Below are 12,183 nucleotides of genomic sequence, written 5' to 3'. Positions count from 1 at the left end.
TCATAAATGACAACGGGGGACCTGGGGACAGAGGGGTATTTTCTGAAGGGTGTGATCTGCTGGCTTTTTAGACTCTTCTGTGTTCCACATGTCTGAACGCCTCCCAGACACGTCCTCTGCACATGCCGTGCAGCACAGCTGCCTCGTCCTCCCCGCCTTGCAGATGGGCATCTGGAAGCATGGAGGGATGTTTTCAGCTTGACCCCAGTTGTTGTCTGTGGGAGTTTAGGCCCCGAACTTCCTTTTCATGCCTTTGAAGCCAGGCACTTAAAGAGGAGTCAGACTTCAGCTCCTGGCTTAACCCTTTCACCCTGTGTCTGTCCTCCCTCAGTGGGTAAAATAATGGGTGTTTCTGTGCTTCGTTTGGTGTTTACAAGTTTTATGCAGCAATTAATATTTCCAGTGGAGGAATAAAATAATCACCTAAGGACAATGTAACTCAGCCTTTCAGACTTCCCATCTCTCCTGGCTCCCTTCTTCCTCTACCCCCTCGGCAATGTGGACAGCCCTAGAATATGGGGTAGCTTAGTGCCCTTCTTAATCCCGACCATTCCTTCCAAGAAGCACCCTGTAACAGAAAGGGAAAAAAAAAAAAATAGAGAAAAAAAAAAAACCAACCTTACTTGGAAACTTTAACAAATATTTTCTATTTTGCTGCCCCTGAAGTACCAACAAGGAGAAAATTTTGGGTCCTCTCTGAGGTTTGTTTTATTCTCGAGATTTCAGCTCCACCAGCAGCTATATCAGTGCAAATCAAATTACGCCTCCTGTTTACTATCTCCAGAGCGCTGACACTGGCAGCCGAGGCTTATCTCGGCGTGTCAGGAGCCAGCGCCTTCCTCGTGGGTAGGACAGGAACTCCACAGAAGCTACTTGGAGTGGGAAAGGGAGTGTAAATCAGGGAGGGCGCTGCTGCCTGTGCTCCCCAGCAGCGGAGCTGCGTTCCCCAGCCCTGCTGCTTGCTGGGGCAATGCAGGGAAGACGGAGTCCGAGATGCCAAGTGGGGTGGAGGCTGCCTTCTCCCTGTGGATTAGCAGCCTGGAAGCCAGGGTTTGGATTTTAGCTTACTCATTTGTAAGGAAGAGGCAGTGGTGACGGTGTGCTAGTTTGCGGAGCTGGCACTATTTCGCTGTCACCGCGTCCTTCGCGCTGCTCCTGAGGTCGGTCCGCCCTCCTCCCTGGGAGATGGGCGTTATTTCACGGGAGAAATGTGGGCACAGGGCCGTGTAAGCGCATCCCGCTGCCCAGGAGCACGCAGAGCCCTCCAGAGCTGGCCCAGGCTGACTCAGGGGAGAGGGCACGCCGCATTTCACTCCCATGAAAAGCTTCGTGCCTCAGTTTCTCCCTTGGTGGTAGTGTTGGCTTTGTCCCAGTGCTGCTCTGAAACATCCCGGCAGTGCAGCCTGTAAAACAGAGGCTGAGATATGACCTGCTTATTGCCGTGTTTTGTACCGCCGGGAGCGCCTGGAGCCTTGGGCATGGCCACCACGAGTCCGACAGCACAGGGACAGATAAACTCCGCTCGGCTCGTGGATCGTGGGATAAAAGCACAGCTGGGTATTAGCACTTGGGTGGAGCGGGGGCTCTCATCTTCGCTGCGGGGAGAGTCTGCTGTGCCGGAGGCCGGTGCAACACCCCAGGTGCCAGCCCTCCAAGGAAAATGTAGTCGAATCCCGGTTTGCCCGGAGTTTGTATGCGTCTTCAATACATTTGGCCCCGCAAAGTGAAACCGGCACCCTTCCCCGCCTGCCCCGAGCACCGCGCCCGCCGCGGGCAGCGGGGGCCGGCGGGCGGGAAGGAGGGAAGGAGGGAGGGAAGGAGGGAGGGACGGAGGCCGCCGCCCGCCCCCGGGGCTGCCCCGCGGGTGCGGCGGGCGGGACGCGGGGCCGGGGCGGAGCACAGCGGGGCATTCCCGCCGCAGCGCCGGGAGCGAGCGGCGGGCAGGGCTGGGCGAGGGAGCGCGCGGAGGCGCCTCATCCCCTTCTTCTCCTTGCAGATCTTCCAATGGAGGCAGCTGGAGAACCTCTATTTCCGCGAGAAGAAGTTCTCGGTGGAGGTGCACGATCCGCGCAGGTGAGCCACGAGACGGGCCGGGCTGAGCCGGGCTGTGCAGTGCCTAGCCGGGCTGAGCCGGGTGCTGCTCCCGCTGCGTGCGGGAGCTGTGGAACACTCAAGGGAGAGGCAGCGGGTACCAAGCCAGGGGTTGCTGCTTCTTTTCAGCGGGACATGCCGGGTTCTGGTGTGCGTTTTCGAGGATGTGTTTCCCCTCGGCTCCTAGCGGGGTTTTTTTCCCTTTCGCTCTGTTCTGGCATCTTGTGACCCCCGGGACTGTGTGGCTCCGGTGCCTCAGCTGCAATGCTGGCAGCCCTCGTGTGTGAAAGCGGGGTTTGCCTTGTCCCCGTGTTTCACTCAGAGCCCGGAGATGAGCGCCAGATTTTGTACTCACATGCTTCTTTGTAAATAAATATTCAGTAGTGCAACTGAAAGCAGTGGCACAGAACCAGAGGTTTACCACCAGCAGCCTGGATGGAAGCCCATCTGTCTTTTTGGCACAACAGCCTTTTTTTTCTTACTTTGGAATCCTAATGTGAGAGTTCAGGGGACTGTGCTGCATCCCATCAGTGCATTCAGCACCCCTGGTGTGTTTGCGTTACTGGATGGTTGCTGCATACAGTGAGTGCATGGCTCTGAAAGTTGTTCTGACTAAAAGCAATGTCTCGTTTGCACTGTAAGTATGATACCACTGGTGGAAACCATCTCTCTGCTCAGACTGATTTGATGTGTTGCTGGTAGTAGTGTGTTGCAGTGATCAGTCAGTTGTGATCCAGTTTCACCTGTTTCCCATGCCTATCTTGTATTAATATATGTTCTTTTATTAGGAGAATTTTGCATGCAATTTCTATCCTTATTTACCCTGATATGAGCACAGCCACACCAGTACAACGGTGCCTGTCTGCATAGGTGCATTTGTTAAAATAAATACTGAGTAAAGCAGCTCATGTCGTTGTGCAGCTCCAGGTCAGCAGAACCTCTAAGCATCTGCTTAATATTAAGCATGTAAACAGTCACATGAAATCTAGCAGAGCGAATTCCCAAAGTCGAGAATACACTGGGAGTTATTCCAGCAGCAGGAGCTGGGGGTAGTGCACTCCTTCCCCCACCAAGGCTCAGAAACGTGTGCTGGAAGCGACCAGCAGCCAGGAGCCCCTAAATGCCCTAAGTTCTGCCTGTTTCCTGAAGGAGCAATTGCAAGAAAAAGAAAGGAAATAGCTCTGGGACCTTAAAATCATAATGACATTTGCAACTTGATGTCTTGCATGAAATGTGGCCACACAGAGCAGCCTCTTCTCTCTCATTTGGATTTAGATTATAGGAATTAGTGACACAGAAGAGCTTCCATTCTTTATTCCATTGCTCTGTTTCTCTGACTCAACACCAGGAGGACAAAGCCCTGTCCCGGGTTGTCAGCCTGTTACTTTCTTGCTACAAAGGAATTAGTTTGGTTGGATTTTGTATAATTTTGATTGGTTTTTGTATCCAGAGCAGCACCATCCAGGTGGAACCGGTACTCGGGCTGTAATGCAGCATAGCACGTTGCAGTGGTGGGAAGACAGCTCTGGTTGTAGTCTCCCAGCCATGTGGGATGGACTCCTGTGAGGAGTTGTTCAACATGTGGAGGCGGAGGAGTAGCCAACACAGTGCTCTCTCCACATTCCTCTCCTCCTAGCCAAACCAGAGCCTGAGTCAGCAAAGCCACAGTCAGGAGAGCGAGCACAGCTCCGTGGTTGTGGCCAGGGCTGGGCAGCACAATATATGTTTTTAAGCCCTGCCTCTGCCCATGGCTTCCTGTCCCCAACAAGCCGTTTAACCTCCTTTCAGTGCAGTTACTTATCCCATAAAGGAGGAAAATGATACCTTTTAGGGGCTGTCAACAGAATTAGTTCCATAGCACATGTAGCATGCATGGAGAGAAGTCATGGAAAAAACACCCATGATCTCTCAGGATATCTCTCAGATCTTCAAACACAGCTGTGAAAAGCAAGTCCACAGCTCTGACCAACAGTCAGATGTCCCAATGGAGTCTGCTGTTTTGATGGGAAACATGTACAGCTTCCAAAAAGGAAAAAAAAAATTTAAATCACTGCTTTTACAGTGAAAAGATGAATGATTTGTAGAATATGTTTCTAAGAATTCAGGAGTTTGAACTGAACAGGATGACACCAGAATTAAGGCTTCAGCCCACGTTTGAGTGCCTTAATTTCCTTAGAGCTTTATGTGCCAGTGTGCTGCAGTGGTTTGTGTCCTTAGACCAATATAAAGCATCCAGAGCTGGATCCACTCTCCAGTCTCAGCTTCAAGAACACCTCCCAGCACAGCCTTCATTCCCTGTCCAGTGACAGAAATGAGGCAGCCCAGCACCATCAGCCGCTGTCCTGTTGCATCCATGGAGACTTTTGTCACAAGAACAATACTGGTAATAGAACAAGGTGTCTAGCACCATTCACTAGGAAAGGACTCAGCACAGGGTAACTGAAACATGAGATCCCAGTTGTCTCACAGACCTTGTTTGCATTCTCTAGCACCATTCACAAGGAAAGGACTCAGCACAGGGTAACTCTGAAACATGAGATCCCAGTTGTCTCAGACCTTGTTTGCATTGGCCACGGCTGCTTTCTCAGAAATTTCACTCTGATTTGTAGCTCCATAATTTGACTTTAACGCATTTTGAAGCACTGAAAAAGTCCTGATGCAATGGCTGTCAGCCCTCTCCCAGACTGAACATTGCCAGTAATTCTCATTTTGCTGCAGTTCTGGTTTTCTTTCATTCTTGGCTCTATCACAACTTTCTTCAACTGTTCACCTCTCCATGTTCACCTCCAACTTTGGACAAGGCAGTGGCCCACAAGCACCAGAAGAGAGGTGGCCAGTGCAAATACAGGTGCAGGAGGGGAACCTTAGCAGGCTTGAGGACTTGTGAGTGCTGGTGAACAGAGCTGACTCCCCCTTGCATGGCACAGTAGAGCTGCTGGGCTGTCCTGCTGTGTCACCTCCACACCTGCATGGCTCAGGGTCCCTGCTGACTGTGGACTCTGGCACCCCTCTGTAGCACACCCCAGGCTGTCTCTTGCACTGGTCCCTCTTCATCATCCATGTTCCTAAAAGTGTCACATTTCTGAGTGAGCCTCTGTACTCATGTCACATCATTTCATAATCCTACTCTACCACAACACCCATCTTGACAGACTGGAGAGGAGGCCCTCATTTATTTGGGGCTCTGTAGGTCAGTGATGTGGTTTATTCCAGCCAGAGCTCCATCCCTGCAGTGGGAGGAGTTCCACAGATTCAGGCTGAGAGTCTGGATCTGCGCTGTGCTGGTGTCAGGAGCTCTGCTGGTGGGGTTGCTTTTGAGGGATGGGGAGGAATAATCAAGCAGGTTTGTACAGCTGTGTAAGCATGGGGAAACCTAACCTGTGTTTTTTTGCTAATGTTTGAGAACAATTGGGAGTCCCAGAGAGGAAATATTTAGCTCTTATTTTTCCTGTTTTTAAATTCACTCAGCTAATCACTGAGTCCCATTCTTCTCTCCAGGGCACTAGGCAGCCCCCTCTGAGCCTCACAACTCCCTGCCCCCATACCATGTGGCAAATCCTGTTACATCTGTTTACAAGTGGGGAAATCAAGGTTCATTAAAAGTTCCTCACACACTCCCTAAAGCAGCCCTTGATCCTGTGGATCTTTAGTAGTTACATGTATCCTAATATTTGGGAGCCACTGTCCAAAGCCAGAGGCAGTGGAGGATGTGAGGACTTGGGCTCAGATGTCTCTGCATGTGATGAGACACAGAGGATTCATGCAGGCTTTGGCCTTGGTGGCTCACCTGGGATATACAGCAAGTCAGCATCAACCAAATCCAGGGATACAGTCTGAGCTGGGCAAACTGGATGATATTTACTGTTAGTCCTCTGGAGATTCCTATCTTGAGGAGATATTTGAAGTAAATGCTCTCCTGGCTCGATTAGATATTTATTGCTGGTTTCTAAGCATTTTTTTCCCATTAACACAAGGGTGTACACAGTAAAGACAGCAGCTGTTACTATGAGATCTGTGACAGCTTCTGCCACAGAAAGCAATCTGGTGAAACCTTTGTGTAACCCTAGTTCATCCTTTTCTCCTCTCCAGGGCATCTGTGACCAGGAGGACTTTTGGGCATAGTGGCATTGCTGTGCATACATGGTACGCCTGTCCAGCATTAATAAAGTCTATCTGGGCTATGGCCATTAGTCAACATCAGTTCTACCTGGACAGGAAGCAAAGCAAGGTAAGCATGAGAAGTTCCAGTTGTAGTGGGTGAGTCTTTCTCACTCCCCATAGTCCCAGCCACATCAAGTCCAGATGGTGGCTTCTTTTCTGCCCTCCCTTTCTGTTCATGATAAAAAAAATTTAAAAAAAAGGCTTATTGACTGAAGACTTTTTCTAGTCCCGACCAGATTGAGAAAATTTGTATTCCAGTTCATGCCTATGGGAGTAAGGATTGAGGAAAGATTGTATTGAGCTGTGATCAAATTGAAGGAGCCAAAGTTAGCAAGCAGATGGGGTCAACATCCCTGTCTGGATGGCTTCCACGTCTTCCGTGTCTGTCATAAAGTTAGGGCAGCTTCCAATAACTGAGTTCAAAGTAGCTTCACAACCTACAAGTGTCTCTGGATTCTTCTTGCTGTCCCTTGATTTTTACTATTGTATTTTCCTGGAAAGGAGGGGTAGGGATATTATTTTAGCAGGGGGCAGGAGGCTTGACAGCCTGGCTGTACAAGGAGCTGTCGCAAACTGGTGCTGCACAAAGGGCCACGCAACACAAAACAAACCACCTTGAAACCAGAAGAGTATGTGTTCTTCCTCTTAATTCTTTTCATCAGTAATTTTAGGCATACCCAGAGCAGCAGGAGATTGCTTTGATCACTTTGAGATTACTTTGATACAGAGAAAAGACTTCTCAGGCAGACTTCCCTCCCCTTATGAGCATGCTGATGTAAAGCTTCACAGAGAAGACAGTGTCTGTACTGAGTGGGTGCCTGCATTGGTCCTCATCTCTGGTGAAATGGCAGAATGTGCAGGTAATCATCCTCCAAATGCCTGAAACAATCTTAACATCTTGTTTGTTGAAAGCACTGTGTGTGTTTTCAGGGGGTGCATCATTCCTTGCTCAGGCCCTGGCCCTATCAGATCCCTTCACGAGCCAGTTCAGCCCACTAAACTGGCAGAAAAATAATTATTTTTCCTGCTTTTCTTCAGTGCATTATTTTTCCTGCCAGTTAAATGAATTGAGTTGGCTTTCTGGAATTGTGTGGAGGGCCACAAGTGTGCTGGTAGTCCCAGTCGTTCTAAGCCCTTCTGACTTTGCTTTCCCCATCATAAGCTCTGTGACTTTATTTTAGAGGAGGCAGGGCTTTTGGATGCCTTGGGCATGGTTGGAGTCACTTTGGCCATGTTTCATCTAATGCAAAAATCTGGGTTTCACCATAGTTGTAAGCTGTATTGAATTTAGGGATGTAGCCCTGCCTACGTGCCAGCTGTAATATGGACAAAATTACTTACTCACTGATACCAAGGGAAGCTTTCCTGTCCCCCTTCTCTGCTCAGGACCATCAGGGCAGTGCATAGTCCTCTCTGTCAACTCAGGGATAAATTTAAAGCACAGAGAAGTTTAATTTTTTTTACTTTTAGCAAGATGGATTTGCTGATCTAGCTGCAAGGTATTTAGGTCACAAGCAACCAACAAACAAAAGGAGATTCCCTCCTCCTCCCATTTCTTTGGTAAGAAACTGGGTCTGTGAAACACCAAGGACTTCCCTTCAGTGACTCCTTTTGTTGTTGGCAGATTGTGTTTCAGTTTTATCTCCCCTCTCTCACACTCCTACAGGCAGCACCACCCACCAGCCCTCATTTGTCAACCTGTCACGTCTGTGACCATGTCAGCATGCTTTGTCACAATAATCCCAGTGGTCATGCTGAGGCTTTGAAGTAGAGGCATACAAATATTTTTGTCCCTTTCTCTTAAGGGAACAGATATTTTCATCTGTTGTCCTCATCTTTGACGTGACACTGTCAATATTGATAGATCCATCAATTTTAATTGATCAGTTCATCCTGCTGGTCACTTCAAGGACACAGTGCTCATATGAGGTTCACTTTGGGAAACTAGTAAATCATACCACAGAGTGGGGTGATGTGAAATGTCTTTGGTTCAGCTCTCAGGGGCCTAGACAAACATTTATTGAGTTTCAGGTCGCATGGGTTTGCAGCCCCTTAAATCTCAGGCCCCACTTCAATTGAATCCTCAACTTCAAAGCAAAACTTAGATATTCCTTCCTTTCATGTCCAAACTTGGCATTTCATATCATTTTGACAAAAGAAAGAAAAATAAAAACAAACTTAGAGGAAAAAGCCTGCTGGAGCTCACTGTACAGCTGAGCCTTTGCTCCAGTGCTGTAGATTAGAGGGTGGGAGATGTGACATAGTGATAAAGAAAGCTTGAACTCTGCTCCTCACATAACTGGGCACCAGTTGGATCTGGACCAACAGCTCCACTGGAAAGAAAACCCTTCACTTGATTTTAAAAAGAAATAAAATCGGCTTTGCCTGGATTCTGACCCTTTTGCAAGTGAGGTCCCAGCCTCACTCCATGCTGAACTCCTGCCAGCTCGCCGGCTTCCCAGTGTCTTGCTCCCTGCTGATCTGTCTCTCTCTCCCCGCAATCGAAGCGTAACGTGGAGACTGAAAAGATCCCCAGCTTCCCAAGTGAGCTTGTCAGCATGCAGAACTCCTGTCAGCTTCCCTTTTTTTTCGGGAGACAGATGCAGCAGGACTTGAAGGCATGTCTTTGCTCTGTTGACTGCACTGAGTCAATCAAACACTTGGCCTAGAAACCTTGAGAAGTCCCATTTTGTGGGAATTTTCAACACCACATTCCTCCAAGTGCAAGGCTTTTTTGGCTGAATGAACTGGTAGAAAATAGACCAATGGTTTCAAAAAATCACCTCCAGCAAAGCCCCATCACTACAGCAAGAGGGATCGATTCATCCCTAGTGTCCATCTTCTTCCTCACTTCACTTATGGGTTTTTCTTCACCCTCTGACCCTGTCAGAACAGCACTGGGGATCAGTTTGGTCCCATGCTTTGAAATGACTCATGAATGAGCCAGTCTTCCTCCATGTAAATGAGACTTGGCAGGTCTGCGCTAAGTGCTTTCACATTTCTGAGCCTGGAGGGACTGTGGGGCTTGGGGGAGCACTAATGGGATGTAACCCAGCTTTGCAGTGCTGTGCTGCAGCACACAGCCTGCACGGGCCAGAGCTGGCTGCTGCTCAGTGGCCTGTGTGAAATGAGCTGTTGCTCTGATTCCTGCTGCTGCTGAGGGCCTGTCCAGTGCACCAGACCACCCGATGCTGACTGGCATTGCTGTAGGCAGCAGAGGCAGCAGGGACTGAGCAACAAGGAAAATTAACCCCCTTCCTTTCAGGAGATGTTTCATCTGCACTGTTCAGTGCAGGGCACCATTAGCGCAACTGTGACTGGATCTAAAACCTTCTCCTATGGTTTCAGCAGGTTTGAATTGTACATTCTGCAGAGGAAGCTCACTCTGCCCTGCTAATCCTCTCTGCTGGTTTGTTTTTCCTCTCTCCTTGCTCCAGGGATGCCAGGCTTTGGTCTTATATCACTTTTTCATTTGCCCTATATAGGGTACACTTCTAGCCACTGCTGGCTTGGCCAGGACCACGGCAGCCCGCAGCAATCACATTGCCTTCACTCAGCACTTTGGTTGGTGCCCAGTCAGACAAGTAGGGCCAGAGTGTGCCCTAATTTGCATTCTGAAAATGAGTGGAAATAAACTACAGGGCTGCTTGCTGCAACTGTCCAAAAAAACCAGGAAAACCACTGCTTCATTGAGCAGGAGGGATGCATCTGTCCATGCAGACTTGGGGTGTGTGCCTTTCTGAGGCATCCACTGCCAGGACTCAGTGTGTTGGGTCAAGCAGACACTGGGTTTGATCAACGTAGCTGTTCCTGGGGTTATACAAAGTACACATAACCCTACAGATACATAGGGTTGTATAGCAAATATACACACCTGCAGGGGATTTATCAGCAGGACAAAGGAAGTTGGAAGGCTTGTTACCTCCAAAGGTCTGGCATTGCAGCAAGCCAGCAGTTCATGCTTAGGCTTCTAATCAAGGCTTCAGTAGAAGGAAATCTCATTAGATAAAAGCAGTGATTTTCCTCTTCACCTGGAGCTAACCTTCCAGAACTATTTGAAGAAGATGTTTCACAGGCCTTGCTTCTGACCAGAAACATCTGATCCAAGAAGCTAAAGAGTGCTGTCCTTCTCCTGGGGCTGATTTTAGGGAGGAACTGCCGGAAATGAGAAGTGTCTAACTGGTTACAACATTAGTTGAAGAGGGCCAGTACTGGTTGACTGATCTGCTCTGATATCTTGTCAGGTAGTTCAGCCACTGCACTCAAGGACTGTACTGTGCACTCTTGCAGACAAGTGAGAACACATGCCCTGTTATTGGGGTTGTTGTGAGGCATTTGGGTACCTCGGAATAGCAATGATGGAGCCTATAAATACCCAAGAATATTAAATTACGATAATACTTCTGAGGGTGTTTTCAGTGTAAGGCTTTCCCAGTGCTGTCTTCATCTTCAATCTTGAATTAATCTTAAAAATACAGTGTGCTACAGGGACACATTTTCCTTCCTGTATTATTTCACTGATATGCAAACAGAGGTGGGGATCACTAAGAAATTAACCTTAAGTGTCTTACCCAAAGCCCCACAGTACATCAGTAACAGAACTAAGAAGCTCAGTGGTGAACACTCAGCCATCAATTCAGGCTTATTTCTTGTTGGAATGGTTTCTTCTTCCTGATGATGTGTAGTAACACTGAAGATCCCATCATGACAAGCATTCCTTGTTGTCCTATTTCATGTTACTTCCAGTGGGAACAGATCACACCCTGCTATGTGGACATCAATCAGCTTTGATTTGTTAGCACAGTAATGATGTGCCCATCTCCTGAGCTGAGTCTCTTCTGGCCTTGAGAAGGTGCAGGGGTGAATGCTCAAGTGATCTTCAGCTGGGGCTTCAACCCCTTTTGGATAAAACTCTTCTTGCAGTTGGAGGGTCTTGGCAAAATGTGCCAACAGCTTTCTGTCTTCTAGGAAATTAAAATTGCAGGTCAGTGGCCCTTCAAGGACAGATTAATTGAAGCTCAGAAGCACAGGGCTTGTAAGATTTGAGCAATGGGCTGAGATGACTGTTGGAGGTCCATTTCAACTGAAATGTTCTATTCTATTCTATTGGTTTACATGCTGTGCATTATTTACTGTCTTGTAATTACAGTTTGCAACAATCTTGTTGACATTTGGTGGGGAACAATGGTTGTGCCCTAATGTGGCCAGTTACTGAGCTGGGCTGGCTGTTGTTTCCTCTAGAGTAATGTTAATGCTCTGCAGAGGTCCCTCACAGTAGGGGCATTGCATGCAGTTTGTTAGTCTGGACAATAACCTGAATGTGTTTTCCTGTCAGTATTTTCTTCCAGCTTCTCATGACAGCCCATTTAAGGCATGTCCTCACTGTGTCTTGTTCCAAAGTTTGATGATTTCTGGCTTCCTTTAGATGCTAGAGATGGTCTTTAGACTTCGAGCTTTTCAGCAGGTTATTATGATGGTATTTCTGAAGGTTTCTTATTGTATGTGGTAAAACAGTGACTCCATACATCCTTTGTTTAAGAGAGAAAAATGTGCATGGCAAAGCAGAGAAAAACCCAAACAGGAAGCGATGCCAGAATTGTACCCACTTAAGAATGTAAAAAGTCCAGCAGTGAATACTGTGCCAGATTGCTTCTATTCTTGTAAAATAATCCAAGTTTGCTGTGGAGGCCTGTTTCCTGCCACAGCAAAAGGTCTTTTTTTTTCTGTGAGCTTTCAAAAGGCGTTAAATCATTACTAACTCCTGTGTCCACCTCCAGTCCAAGATTCATGCTGCAAGAAGCCTGAGTGAGATTGCAATTGACCTGACTGAAACTGGAACCCTCAAGACCTCAAAGCTGGCCAACATGGGGAGTAAAGGCAAAATTATCAGTGGAAGCAGCGGGAGTCTTCTATCATCAGGTAGGTCCTTTG

At 48.1% G+C, this 12,183-nt stretch overlaps 1 protein-coding gene across 2 annotated transcripts in view; it reads left to right on the top strand.

The window, feature by feature from the left end:
* FRMD4A (FERM domain containing 4A) overlaps positions 1-12,183 on the top strand; it is a 209,949-nt gene that overhangs the window by 168,547 nt on the left and 29,219 nt on the right. For both annotated transcript variants that reach the window (XM_041483774.1, XM_041483776.1), the window contains exons 12-14: positions 1,997-2,073; positions 6,181-6,319; positions 12,030-12,171. In XM_041483774.1, the coding sequence (XP_041339708.1) occupies positions 1,997-2,073; positions 6,181-6,319; positions 12,030-12,171 (358 nt within the window). The remainder of the gene's footprint in view (positions 1-1,996; positions 2,074-6,180; positions 6,320-12,029; positions 12,172-12,183) is intronic.

This window comes from Pyrgilauda ruficollis, unplaced genomic scaffold, assembly GCF_017590135.1.
Source record: "Pyrgilauda ruficollis isolate IOZ18807 unplaced genomic scaffold, ASM1759013v1 scaffold61, whole genome shotgun sequence".
NCBI lineage: Eukaryota > Metazoa > Chordata > Aves > Passeriformes > Passeridae > Pyrgilauda > Pyrgilauda ruficollis.
Note: the sequence above shows the minus strand (reverse complement) of the source record. Positions and strands in the feature narration are given on the sequence as shown.